The 14,328-nt window shown below is 54.5% G+C and overlaps 1 protein-coding gene across 5 annotated transcripts in view; it reads right to left on the bottom strand.

Moving 5' to 3' along the window:
* The window catches only part of NFATC2 (nuclear factor of activated T cells 2), a 142,809-nt gene that overhangs the window by 40,914 nt on the left and 87,567 nt on the right, over positions 1–14,328 (bottom strand). For all 5 annotated transcript variants that reach the window (XM_036244331.1, XM_036244330.1, XM_036244329.1 and 2 more), the window contains exon 6: positions 11,304–11,444. In XM_036244331.1, coding sequence (XP_036100224.1) covers positions 11,304–11,444 — 141 coding nt within the window. The remainder of the gene's footprint in view (positions 1–11,303; positions 11,445–14,328) is intronic.

The raw sequence follows: 14,328 nt of genomic DNA, 5'->3' as shown, positions 1-14,328 counted from the left end.
AGTTAGTGAGGTGGGCAGGCCTCTACTGCGGTCTCCGGTCAGACCGAGTTTCTCCCCTCGGGGCTCATGTAGCACCCTGGGTACCCCACCTCCGCTTTCACTGTCTCCCTGTTGTTCAGGACATCTTCAGGGTTGTCTCCCTCGTTGCATACCCGGTGCTCAGCCATCTGTCAGCACGCTTAGAATCAGAATCACCCAAACCAGATACAGTCACAATCTAAGTGGTGGCCGGGGCAGGAGAGGGCTCCTTCCAAGAAAGCAGGGTTGCACCGGGTGCCAAGGACCCGAGTGCCCATCGGCAGATGAACGGATAAACAAAACGTGCCCTGTACGTACAACGGAATATTATTCAGCCTTAAAAGGGAAGGAAATTCTGACATAGGCCACAACACGGATAGACCTTGAAACACTATGCGACGTGAAATAAGCCAGACACAGAAGGACAAATCCTGCATGATCCCACTGACACGAGGTCCACAGCGAGAGCAATTCATGACCTGAAGACCAACCAGGTCACCAGGGACTCGGGGGAGGGGCGGGAGAGTTACTGTTTAAAGGGCACAGAGCTTCTGTTTCATAAAGTGACAATGTTCTGAACATAGATCCTGGCGATGGTTACACAGCGTTGTGAATATTGAATGCCACTAAGTCACACACTTACAAATGGTTAAAAGGATCAACGGTATATTATGTGCTGCCATTTCAAAATGAGATTCCACCTAATCAGGCAGCTTCACAGACCCAGCCTGGCTCTGCCTCTCCTGAGGGGTCTACACTCCGTTCCGGACAAACAAGTCCCCAAGGGGAGGGGAAACTGCTATGCTGTCCTCGACTGCGTGGAGTTCGGGGAAGGCACACTCAGGGGGCTGGTCTCCAAGGGACGTGTGGTTTGCAAAGTACCTCTAGGCCACTTTCCTGGGCTCCTCCTGCACCCCACCCTGCATTCCCAGCACACAGGCCCTGGGGTTTCACCAACAGAACACACTAGTCCCAGCCTCTGGGTTGAGCTCCCAGGAGGCTCTCTCAGCCTGATGTCACGCCGTCTGGGTTCAAGTCCTGTTGTCGCCCTTTACTAGCTGTGTGGCCTTTGAGTGGCAGCTTTGTGCCTCGGTTTCCTCGTAGACGAGTAATAAAGTTGATGTACTGACTTCAAAGAGTTTGGCAAGACTTGAAATAGAAAATATATGTAAATGCTTAGCAAAACGCCCGGCCCATGTGCGTGCTGGTCACACGATTATTATTTTAGAATGTGATGTTTCACGTGAACCTGACCCTAGGGAGAAAGAACTGGCTGGCACCTGACCCAAGTGTTCTGGTGGGTGTCACTGGCTGACAGCTTCCTGTTCACTGCCTGACAGCTCTCACCACCGTGAATAAAACGCCGTGGGAAGTATTCCCTGGGGAGGGGAGGTTGCATTAACTATGGGCCAACCATTCTTGGTATGAAACAGCAGGTATCTAAGGTCCAGGAATACCAGGCAGCCCTTAGAATAAGGAAGATCATATTTTCTGACCTGGAAACGTGTCTGTTACTTTAGAAGACAGAACGTTTAAGTGTTGCAGGGCTATGCAATTCTGTGAGCACAAATACGTCTGCTTAAACTTGGGGCAACTGTGTCTCAGCTACTCATACGGCCACACCCCTGCAGCTGGGACTGGACGGATCAGGGGAGACCCTCACGTCTTCCCTCGAAGGAGTCAAGAAACGTGGTAGAACTGTGGGTGACGTTGTGTGTATGCTTTAGTGTTTACTAAAATAAAGTGTTTCTCTTATGAAACCGTATACTGCAACCGCCTGTTGACTGGCCTGTCTCGCGAGAGCCCTCTGGGGCCATGGTCTTAGATGGGGGCCGGCAGGGGCCACACGCACACGTTGAGCTCCTACTGCACACCCCTGTGCGGGCTTCTGGGGCCACGATGCCGGCCACACACGCCTTCCTGCAGGCAAGGACCCCAGACAGAAAGACAGGCCCCAAGTCCCATCAGAATCAGAAGAGACATGACTCAAGGTTCCTCACCTTGGCTGGGAAGGGGCCCTGCCTCCTTCCTCGGTTTCCCTCCCCAACTCGGTTCCGCCACGCTGGCCTCTGCCCTCCACCAACCATGCTTGGTCTTCTCCGGACCTCACCAGGACCAGTTCCTTCCCATCCCCTAGGTCCAGCTCCAGGAGGTCCCCCCGGCCTGTCCCCCCTCCTCTGTCATTTTCTGTGCCTACCTTCCACGCTCTGACATCATGTTGTCTGCCTGCTGACTTCCCCCTCCCCCCCCTGCTAAGCCGTGCGCTCCGAGAGCAGGGCCATGCACCCACCTGGCTCGCTCTTTGCTTCGTCCCCAGCACCACGTGTCTGACAGGTAACAGGTGCTCAATAAACACCGGCAGAATAAACAAACTGACCGCAGGTTCCCCAGTGCTTGACCCACAGGCAGAGCTCAGGGAACGTCTGACTGCTGACTTCTCCAGCAAAAAGACCCCACAAAGAGAAACTGCTGAGCCCTGACTGAGGGATCCTTGGGGAACTGCCTTGGAGGAAGGAGCTGGAATACGGGTGAAGACAAGGAGTCGAAAGCAACAGAGCAACGCGGCCCTGAGCTCTGCATGAACCCACCTCCCCTCCCACACCCAGGCCGGGGCCTCTGGGAAGGCCCGCCCAGAACAGCAGAGGCCCGAGAAGATCAAGTACGCTTCTACTGCTCTGGGCGGAGATGAAATAAAAGACTTCGGTCTCTCGAGCAGATGTTCGGGCAAACTTCCCCCATCCTACATTAACAGGGACTGGCAGCCAGCGCGGAAACGGCCCTTCCAAGTCTTACTCAGAGGGGAAGAGAGAAGGGCCAACCTCTTTGGGCAAAGAGCTTGGATCTAGAGAAGACTTAGCAAGAGTCTGAAAGCAGAAAAAAAAACACAAAACCAGGGTGGGGGGTGTGCCTGGCTTGATTAACATCATGTCGCCCATGGCCCTTGGCTGCAGTGTCAGAGGAACACGCCCCGGGGCCCAGAGCGTGCGGACCAGGGCCCTCGCTCCCGCGGTTTCGTGGTGTTTCTCTGGAGCCCACGGCGGAGCTGAGTGCCAGGAAGCAGCGGGGTTGGCGTGGGGTCCGGAGTCTCGGCAGTCGGCCCGATGAGGCGGGGGCGCGTGTCCAGCACTCACAGGAGGTAGGAGGGGGCCTTCAGGAGGAGGAAAGCTGATCGGTGCTCACGGGGGCCGCAGGCACGACATGGGCTCCAGGCAAAAGGGAGGAGATGGGAACGTCAGTTTGGGTTAGGAGACCGTGCATGATGCGTCCCAGTCCCGGCTTTTAAAAATTAGCCAAATGAAGACGATGGGAGTCATTCCGGTCTGCTTTAGGACTGCTAACTAGCAAAACAGCGGGTGCTCCCTTAATGGGGGAGGTTGGGAGGGTCCCCTGAGCTTAGGGTTTCACCCACCTGAATGGTACCACTGCCCAAATCGTTCAGTGAGATATGGAGGGTTCTTGATCACCAACACCTCCCCTCTCCTCCTGCCCCAGGGCTCAGCCCTCCACTCCTCACCTGGACAGCCGCAGGGGCTGCTCACTCACCTCCCAGCCTCCACTTGTCCCCACCCCCCAAGTCCATTCTTCATCCAGATTGCAAGAACAACCTTTAAAATGGAAACTAGACCATGTCATTTCCCAGCTTAAAAGCCTCCAAGAGCTACTCACTGCTTTCAGACTGAAGTCGGAGCTCCTACCCTGCCCACAGGCCCGGGGATCCAGTCCTCTCCAAGCGGCCGCACTGCGGGGGCCCTGGCCTTCCTTCACCCCCGCGCACCCCCACCTTGGGCTGTGGCCCTCGGGGGTGCTTCTGCCGGCGACACTCTTCCTTTGTCCACCAGCTCCCTCTTCCCTGCCTTTAAGGCCGTGTTCAAAGCCACCTCCTCAGGGAAGCCCTGACCACTTACAGAGTTGCCAAGTTTAACTAAAACACTAGACATCCAGTAAAATTTGAATTTCAGAAAACATTGCATACTTTTTTTTTTTTTTACTACAAGTATATCCCAAACTGTGCCATTGCACGGGACGTGTTTGTCTGAGATCTGAATTTAACTGAACAGCCTATATTTTCCCCCCGACCTCAGACCCTTGGTTCTTGCGCCTAGGACCTGGTTTGACCATCGTCACAGCACCTTCCCCATCTCAAAGTGACTGGTTTATACACAAGCTGAGACTGCCCACCTCCTGAGGGCAGGGACCGCACCTATCATATGTCCCCAGGGCCTGGCACAGAACCTGCACATAGCAGGTGCTCAACAAACACCTGGGGAAGGAGGATGGACGCCCTGGGGCTGACCGAGCAGAGCGAGGCTACAAGGGCATCACGTGGTCATGTGTCTCCTCTTCATCCCGCTCCAAGCACGACACCTCTCTATAGATGACCTCCACCAGCTCTATCCAGCCGGTCACTCCGGGAACTGAGCCTGTACTGACCGGCTCTGCCAGTCCGGGAAGCCGGTCCCTCTCACTCTGTGAGCTGGCTCCCCCCATCCGTAAAGCTGGGCAGGGAGCCGCCATTAGCCAAGCTCCCTCCAGCTCCGGCCATGCCGGCAGGAGCCCCCAGGCTTCTTCTCCCAAAGCAACGGGACCCTGCCCTCCTGGCACTGTGGTAAGTAAACTGAGCTCCCAGGGGGTGCATGGGGTCCGCTGGCATTTCTGCTATGTGCCGACGCTTTTCTTTTTTTTTTATCCTCACCCAAGGACACTTTTTCATTCTTTGTTCAGATAGAGCAGGAGGGGGAGAGAGAGAGAGAAACATCGATGTGAAAGGGACACATCGAGTGGCTGCCACCCGCACGACCAACCAGGGCCGGGGACAAACTGCAACCGAGGTACGTGCCCTTAGCGGGAACCGAACCCGGGTCTCTCCGGACCACAGGCCGACGCTCTAACCGCTGAGCCAAACCGGCCAGGGCAGTGCTGACGCTTTTCGATCCCCAGTCTTCTTTTATCGCTGCAACGCTACCAACCCCGTTTTAGAGATGGGGAACCTGAGTCCGAAAGCAATAATGGGCTGGTCCAGGCTTCAAGGCAAGTCTGCCAATGATGCCCAATCCAGCTTGCCGACCCCTTCAATAGGCAGCCTCGAGTATAGAAAAGATCGTAGAAAAGGGTGTGAGAGTTCATTCATGGATGTGATGATTTCCTTGGTGGGTAGGGGGATTCCAACCTGCTGACTGCACATTACAAAATGGCCTGTGGAAAGTCTGGGGGGCCCAAGAGGACCCGTTTCTCTGCATTCTCGTCCAGAGGCAGCCAAGCAGAATGGACTGCAGGATTCCTGCACATTCCACCCAGAAGTCTGTTCTTACATGCAGTGGACTGAAGTTTGGGCAAATGTTCAGCTCTCTGAAAATGAGACCATTTTCTCTGTCCCCAGTGGGGCTCCGGGGCAGCGGCCTGGCCCCTGTCTTTGGATGGAAGCTTTGCAGCCCCGCCAGCTGGAAGCGGTGGGCTCCAGCCCCGGTGGGGGTTGGCGGGGATGACACTGTCGACGTGAGTCACCCAGGGCAAAGGTCTGCAGAGCCTTAGTCATGTCCCAGCCCAGCCGGGGTCTGACCTTTCCCAGAGGGAAACCCAATCCCAAGTCTATTGTTTCAGAAATGCCACTCCGGGGGCGAGCCGGCGGAGTCTGACAGGTGGAAGGAGGGGTGCCTTCCCTAAGGTGGTTCCGGTTTTTCCAGGGCACGAATTCATGGAAATATACTTAACGCAGCAAAAAAAAAAAAAAATTATTTTATTTTATTTTAAGCAAATGCATTTCTATTTATTAAATGAGGCTCAAAATACAACCTTTGGGAACCTCCAAGTAATGAAATGACTCACGCGCGGATCTGATGACTCGGTGGGAAAGAGGGAGTTCCACCGCCCACGCGCCCTCCGAAAGATCAACTTGCCGTCTCAACAGGTGATGGGAGCCTCCGCCGGCCGGCGGTTCCAAGAAAATTGTCCAACGAAACAAAACACAAATTCTCTTCAAACAATTTAAGTCTCAAAGTTGAGTAAGCCGATGAGGGCACCTTGCCAACCTACGCCCCCGCAGGAGAGACAGCCAGGGAGCTACTTAGCGGGGGCCGGGGCCCCGCATTAAGACAGATTTACCAGCTGAAAAATTCCAAAACTCTGTGTCATGTGGGGGGAAGCTTCCAAAACATTGGATCCCACCCAGGAGCAGGGAGTCACCCGGAGCCATGGCAACCTCGTTTCCGCTGCCACATCACTTTTATTTTTGTGTCCTTAGATTTTTTCCTGTTTTGCAATGTTTTGCTGGGACCCCCGACTCTGCCTGGGGCCTGGGTGGCGGGGGGCCAGGGTGACCCGCTGAAGTCGGGAGCGGCCTGGACTTGCCGGCGTGAACTTTGCCCAAGAGGTTATGCATTTTTTTACATTTCAGAGGCTATGTAAAGGCTTTTGGCCATCACTGAGGGTGGCAAATAGGACATGCCCTGGTGGCTGTTTGGTTTCTCTTGTCCTCATGGACATGACGAGAACGGTTCCTCAGGGGGTTGATGGCAAACGCTGCCTGGGTTTCCAGCTCCGTCACCAGCTGTGGGCTGACCTGGGCCCATGACCTGACCTCTGCGAGCCTCAGTCACCTCATCTGTACATGGAGATAATGCCACCCACCTCTCGGGGCCGGTGTGACAATCACAAGGGATGACACGTTTGTTTAGCAATACGTGTGAGCACCTACTATGTGCCAGGGACTAAGTATTCTAGATGCCGCAGAGACAGCAGCAACGCCAAGTCCCTGCCCTCAAGGGACTAAGAGTCCAGTGCGGGGGACCAGGTCATGAACGGGTGAACGAACAGACAAGACGGTGGCAGAAGAGCGAAGTGCCACCAAGAACAAAGAGCAGGACAATGGGACAAAGCAGACAGGTTGTGCGGGAGGGTGGCTGACTTCAGAGCCCAGAGTCAAGGAGACTTGAAGGGACAGAAGGGTGCAGCTTCATAAAGACATGATGGAAGAGAAATGAGCTTGGGGTGTTTGGGGACAGAAGGAAGCCCGTGTAGCGACCGCCAAGTGAGCAAGGGGGACAGTCGAAAAAGCTGAAATCACAGGTGATGGGCGAAGGCCAGTTCATACAGGCTCTTGGAAGTCCTGAAAAGAATTAAAATTAGTAATAAAAAATCCTCCTCCTCCTTATTACTGCTGCTATAAATAAGAGGCCTTTTTCCAAAACACCAGGCTTGTCTAACTCAAGGAACACCGTGCTGCCCCTCGCCACGGTCTTTCCACCGTTCTTCAATTTGTCATCGTGCTGGGCTGGAAACCACCAATTCCATTTCAGTCCACGGCTATAAAAAGAACACTGGAGCTGGTGGTGCCGATGACCCAACGTGGGGGCTAAGATTAGCCCAGGAGGCTGTCACCTTTCCTTAATGTGAGAACCAGCTGGGGTTCCCCTTGCTTGGAAAACGTCAGCTGTTCCACTCCACCCCACCCCGCAGCGCCTGTGCCGGCCAAGAGGTCCATGGAGATGGGAACAGGGATGCGTTTTGGAAAAAAGAAATTGAGCAACAGGGATTCCCCCTGCAGAAGGCGGCCCTGGGCGGGGAGGCAAGTTCTTGGGGTCAAAAGAGCAGAACCAGGCTCCCTACAACGCAAGGCAAGCTCCCTGCCACAGCCACCGAGAGCCGGGCATCTCACCAGGACGCCCACCAGGGACGCCCACCACGCCTCAGTGGGGGTTCTTCAGGGGCGTCTCAGATGGCCCTGCTTGTCTGCTGGCATCGATCCAGGGACCACATTCGTGCGGGACCCTCTAGTTAGACACAAAAGGGTTCGACCTGCATCCCCAGTGACCCCTGCAGGTCAGGGCTCCCTCTCCACCTCACCACACGAGCCAGTGGCTCAGAGCAGCTGCAAGGTGCCCAGCCAAACTGACCTGGTTCTACGCTCTTCCAGAGCAGAGCAGCCACCAGTCAAGGGTGCAGACTCTGGAGCCAGGCAGCCTAAGGGGCAAACCCTGCACTGCCATTTGCAGCTGTGTGATCTTCTCCAAGTTGCTTGACCTCTCTGTGCTCAGTTTCTCATTAGTAAAATTGGGAGAGCGTAGCTGTCTTGTAAGACTGTCCTGAGGAATCAGATTGGTTAATGCATATACAATGCTTGGGACAAGGCCTGCCACATAGTTTATTATTACTTATCATTGTTTTTCCATATCTCTTGGTTCCATGGGCTAAAATCTTATCGTTGTCCTTCCACAGACTAAATATAAGGATAATAACAGAAGCTGACATTTAATGAGCATCGACAATGCGCCCAGCTCTCTAATCTCACTGAATCGTCTCCCCTCTCGAGGGAAGTCAAACACCTCTGTTTGACAAAGAGGAAGTGTTGGCTCAGAGAGGTGAAGTGACTTGCCCAGGATGCCAAAGCGACTCAATGCAGGTCATGGATTCGAACCCAAGGCGGCCTGCCCTCAGAGTCTGTGCCTGTAACCACCACAGCACGCGGCCCCAAAGCCTGCCCAGCCACGGCCGGCGCCTGGGCAGTGTGTGTCGAATGAACCACGTGTATGGCCTGAGCTATGGCAACGCTGGACAGACCATCACATAGCAACGGACCTACGCTGGGCACTCCCTGTGCGCGAAGCACACACTGCTCACGTGTGCGTGCGCTCCAGGAGGAGCCGGCGATGGGCGCCCAGGGAGGCTGGACACCGGACAGTGCTGGGCGTGATCTCAGGTGAGTCGCCTGACTTCTCCTTTGCTGCCCGCCTCCCACGGGTGCTGGGTTAGAGAGGACAACCTTCGGACAGTGGCTAGCCGAAGGCCCACCCACAGACTGGCTCACTCACAGGGAGCAATTCCTGTTATTCTTCTTGTTGAAGTTGAAACAGGCTCTGAGTTTTGCTCCCTTTAAGAGGTAAATTGTGAGATTTCCTCCGAGGCCAAGAGAAGAAAAGTTGGAGAGTAAATGCCATTCATTCATTCACTCATTCACTCAACAAACACTTAATTGATCCCCTTGAATAGCTTCACAGGAATGTGAGCCCCTTGGACACCTGAAGGCTGGCTGGCTCCTAACCCTAACTCCACGGGGCACTGGGCATGACCAGGCCTCCAAGTCACCCCCCCTGCACAGTTCCACTGGCTCCCCCGCAGAAACTGCCAACCTGGACGTGGACAACGAGACATCTGTGTATTATTAGCATTTCCCCTCTACTAATAAGGCATCTTGAAGCCATTCACTTCTTGTGAAAGCCAGCAGAAGACCAACAGGATGGTCTCCTGGTACAGGGGGCATCAAAACGGAAAAGGCTAATTTCATAGCACTCTCCTGCTCAAGAACCCACCGTGACTCCCTATTACTTTACCAAACCAAAGTTGTGTCTCTACCTGGCATCGGAAGACCTTTCTGTTCTGGCCTCTGCCTGCCCATCAGAGCATTTCCCTATGTCACACAGCCTCTGCTTCGGCATACTGGTTTGCTCTCGGACTCACCAGTGCCTCACAGATCCTCACTGTAGAAAATACTTTACATTCCCCACCACCTGGAAAAGAAGCCTCCCCCAGGACACTTAGAAACCACCCTATGAGGAAGGACTGTCCTCATCCTCATTGTACAGATGAAGAAACTGCTGCCCAGAGAGGATCAGTAACTTACCCAAGGCCACACAGCTGGAAAGTGGTGGATTCTGAACACAAGCTGACTGGCCAGAGAGCGAGTTCTCATCTAGCTGGCAAAACGAACGTGGAAGATGTTCTCACCGAGTTACCTACAATAGCACGGAGCTGGAAGCAGCCTCGTGTCCATTCGAGGGGGAGAGTTCGATAAAGCACTGGCCAAACGTGTAAGAGAATGCAATGCGTTTCAGCATCTGCGTCCCTCGCTGCACCACCCCTGACCGACCGCGGGCCTCCTAACCCACCCCAAACCGTCCATGGAGCTCCGGCCCCACAGCCACGGCCTGACTGAATGTCGTTTTCCATCCTGCCCTCTACAGTGCTCTCAGGGTGGCTGGTCACAGGGCCCATCCCGAGAGGAGCCGTGTGGGACGTGGGAGGAGGCATGCCTCCCCAGACACTGCTTCCTCCTGTCTGCAGGTGTCTCCGTGATACACAGACCCGCGAGGTCTCCAGTTTGAGCGGCGGCCCCCAGAGGAGGCGCCCTCGGGCAGTGCCCAAGCCCACAACTGGGCAACCTGCCTGTTATGTTCTCCGCATCTTCCTACAGGCAGTAAACGAACAAAGAAATACCGACACCCCTTTGCACTAACCGACTGAAATCATGTCCATTAGAAAAGAGAACTAAGTCTAGCACATGTAGCTTATCCAATAATTGCATCGCCTGATATTTTTCCTTTGCCGCATCCTATGGGCGAAACACATTACCAGACCGTGTGTGCAAGGAAGACTACAACACAGCCAACAAGCAGAAACATTCAACGTCTCCGAGCGAAGCCATGCAAAGGATAAAGAATTCAGCAACTTGTTTTCATTTTGAAAAATGGCACCGCTGGGAGGAGCGAAACCGGTACTGAGAAGGTTTTGGTGGGAGTTTCAATGTGTAGATTTCCGGAAGGTAAGCTAGCAATCTGTATTTAAAACCCTCCACATGACTCTCCAGAATTCCATTGCTAGGAATCCACCGTGAATAAACAAACAAGATGCATAAGGAGATTTGTGTTGAAAAGATTAATTAATCTTAAACGTATAAGAAGATTAATCACAACACAATTTATAATGAAAACAGAAGTAGCCGAGGTTTATCGGCTTACCATATGCCTGCTGCTGTTATAATTACTCAACATGCAGTGAGTCATTTAACCTTGTGACAACCCTCTTGTGATCACCATTCTATATATAAGGAGATGGAGGCACAGAGAGGTTAGGTAATTTGCCTAAGGTCACACAGCAAGCAAGCAGCAGAGCCAGATGTGAACCGAGGATATCCAGGCCCAGAGCAAGAACACTTAATCACCATGCTGTCTGGACTCTGTTCTTGATAATAGTAAGAAGTTGAAAATATTTACCTCTCTGTGTAAAAAAAAAAAGGATAAAAAAAAAAAAAAGAGCTGGGGATGGGAGGGACCAACTTTACCATCCAGTGAAACCACCCAGGATCCGCTAACACACATTACCGCACACCCGTGCCATGGTGGGCTGTGTCAACATCGAAGTCACTAGAGACATGGGAAACTTGTCACGGTGAGAAACAGGGGCAGAATGTGAAACTCTGCGCAATGAGATCTACCCCCAAAGCAATGCTGCTTAGAGCCAAAACATGGTGGCTTTTGTATGACGCCAGGGGACACAAAAGAGCTGGGGTCCCTGACCTGTGGTCTTCTCTGTGAACACGACTTTGGACTCGGCCGTGAAGTTCTGGCCCGTGAGGATCATCTGCTGGCCCCCGTACACCAGGCAGCTGTCGATGTCTTGTCTCTCCACCATGGGCAGCTCGTGGGCGGACCGCTGGGCTGCAGACAGAGGACAAGAAGTCACTGTGAGGACACTCGGGAGCGGCTTTCCGATTTCACGGGGACAAGCGAGGACAGGCTCTGCCCACCTTTGTCACCTGTCGTCACCACTAAATGTGGAACCGTCACCTCTGCCAACCTGACTCTACAAATGTCATGTTCTTGTAAGCATGCCCCAAGCCATTTCGGCGCAGTTATTTTCTCCTAAGACACATTGTGTTTCCCTAAATCAAGGGACGGGGCCTGTCCTTAGAGAAGGGAGAGGCGAATGAGAATGTGATTCTTGTATTTTTTATGGAAGGGCGCAAACAGGCTTTCCCACGGGAAACACCCTTCGCTGGACTCTACGCGCTCCTTCCTCACGCGAGGTGAGCCAGCACCTTCAGGGCGCACACGCGACACCCCGGGACCCGGCTCCTGAGGGGTCGAGATGTATTCCCTTTGAAATTCTTTTGCGACTCAAGACATCCTTGGTCTGCCCCACCATTTCTGTGCCCTCGCTCCCTGACCTCCCCCTTGCTCATGCTGCCCCAGCCACACTTCCAGAACGTTCTGTCTCCCAAGCACACTCCTATCTCGGAGTGTCCGTACTTTCAGATGCCTCTCTCTGGAAGGTTCTCCCTGATGACCTGCAGCCCCCCCTCCCCCCACTGCCTGCGGGTTTCTAACCCGGTCACCACCTCGACAGGCTTCCTCACCCCAGCACCCTGTCCATCTGTCCGTCTCTGCTCTCTCCCTCTCTTGCCTTTATCCTGTGTTTTCTTGCTTTGTTTTTCTCCAAGAACTTTCCGCTTGTCACAGATACACTACGTGTAACTCAATGGGTTTAGGGCTTTCTCTCCTCCACCCCCCAGATGGTAAGCCCCAGGCGAGAGGGGCTTTGCTTTGCTTATGACTCTAAGCTCAGGGCTGGGGACAGTGCCCAGGATTTAGTAGGAAGTGCTGGGAGGGAGGGACTGAGATGGACAGATGGACGGAAGGACGGACGGATGATGGATGGGGATAGACATGGATATATCTCAGTGTATCTCGGCACACATATCTAGCTGTCTCCAGGTCTCCATTCTCCAGACCCACAGTGACGAGAGAAGGCAGGCTGGGCAGGCCTGTGCGGGGCGCGTTGCTGCAGTGATCTGCTTGAATGCTCACAGCAACCTTCGGAGGAAGGAAATAGTAAAATTATGCACATTTGACTGGGGAGAAAATTAAAGCTGAGAGAAGTCAGCTCACCACGTGGCCAAGGTTATGTGGCAAAGCTTAGACGTGTGCCCTCAAAAGCTGGTGCGTCCTCTTTAGAGCCCCACCCCTCAGCCACTCCAGGCGGGCTCTGATTCTTTCCCGCAGGGAAGACCCTCTCCGGCTACCCTCCCCGGGCAGGGTGAGAACCGGGTCCCAGCCTGCATGAGGGGCCCATCTGCGCAGGCCTCGCCTTGGCAGCGTGGGCCGAAGAGGCTGGGCCTCCCCGCGGTGAGTCAGCCTGAGCTCCTGGCCTTCCTCCCGGAGCCCAAGACCTGGGCGGGGAGCCAGCCCTGTCCGTGCCAGGGGCCCATGGACCTCCCCATCCGGGAGCCGGGGCGGCAGCCGTGTGAGGCCCGAGGCCCAAACCTAAGCCTCCCCTCCTGGCCAGCCTGAGCCTCCAGGTGGTGAGCATCCCCAGCCCCTGCCCCAGAGCTACGCTGAAACCAGCTCCTGCAGGAGCAACCACGCGCTTGGCAACACTGAAGGAGTCTGCTGTGGACCGGAGGCTCCCAGACACTTACTTCACTTTGAAAGTGCAACCCGACAACTCACAGTGATCCCCTGACGGTCTCCCCATCCCCCGTCCGCCCAGGCGCTCTGTTCCCAGGGCCCAGCGGCCAGCGCTGTTCTGGGGGCTGCCAGTTAAGAGTATATATTAACGAGGCCTGTCCACAGAAGCTAATTTCTCCCACATGCGCTGGGTTATTAATCCCTTCTTTCAATATCTGCATTTTGCATGACTTCCTAATTGAGCTGCTACAAATGGAGGTTTATTAGCAGTGAAAAAAACCAGCAGCCACATCGCCTGGAAAAATGGTCCCGGCTTTGAAGTTTGGACTTGGATGAGTTTTGGGGGTGGCAGCAACTGGGGGCTTGTGGCCCCAGGGACGGGTGAGGAGGTGGTAAGAGCCATCTGTCCGTTTTGCAGGTGGAAAGCCTGAGTCATTGCTACAGGGCAAGCCGGCCAGGAGCTGTCAGCCCGCCAGGCCAGGGACTGGACGTGGCCGTCAGCTCCGAGCGCCGGGCGGGAGGCCGGGCCAGCTGCTCTGTGAATCACCGCGCATCGCCGTGACACCACTCGTCGGTTTCCTGACAGCCTCATGGCTGCTCCCTCCAAAACCCTCAATGTCAAGCAACCAACTTGCTCTCTCCTTGTCAAATTTGCCCTTGCCATCCCTTCTCCTTACCTGACGGAAAACTATCTTTCTTTGGGAGAATTTATAAAGAAGTACGCGAGGCCAGTCTGGCTTTTGTCAGCTCTGGTTGACACTCCAGTCTGGCCACTCAAACTGTGGCCCGGAGCGTGACACCACTGGGGGCCTGGTGGACATGCTGGACCTCAGGCCCCACCCCAGGCCCATTCAACCCAAATCTGCAGCTTAACAAGGAGTCCAGGTGACGCTCCTGTACTGTTGGGTTCGCGCAGCGCTGCAGGGGAGTCTGAGAAGGCTGACACCCCCACGCCCTACTTCTAGAGCAGGGATTCTCAACCTGGGCACTGCCATCTGGGCTGGGTCATTCTGTGGGGGGGACTGACCTGTGCATTGTAGGATGTTGAGCAACATCGCTGGCCTCCACCCCCGGGGTGCCAGTAGCACCCCTTCCTGTGGGCAGCTGAAACTGCCTCTGGGCAGAGCTGATGTCC

This window comes from Molossus molossus, unplaced genomic scaffold, assembly GCF_014108415.1.
Source record: "Molossus molossus isolate mMolMol1 unplaced genomic scaffold, mMolMol1.p scaffold_m16_p_6, whole genome shotgun sequence".
Classification (NCBI taxonomy): Eukaryota; Metazoa; Chordata; class Mammalia; order Chiroptera; family Molossidae; genus Molossus; species Molossus molossus.
Note: the sequence above shows the minus strand (reverse complement) of the source record. Positions and strands in the feature narration are given on the sequence as shown.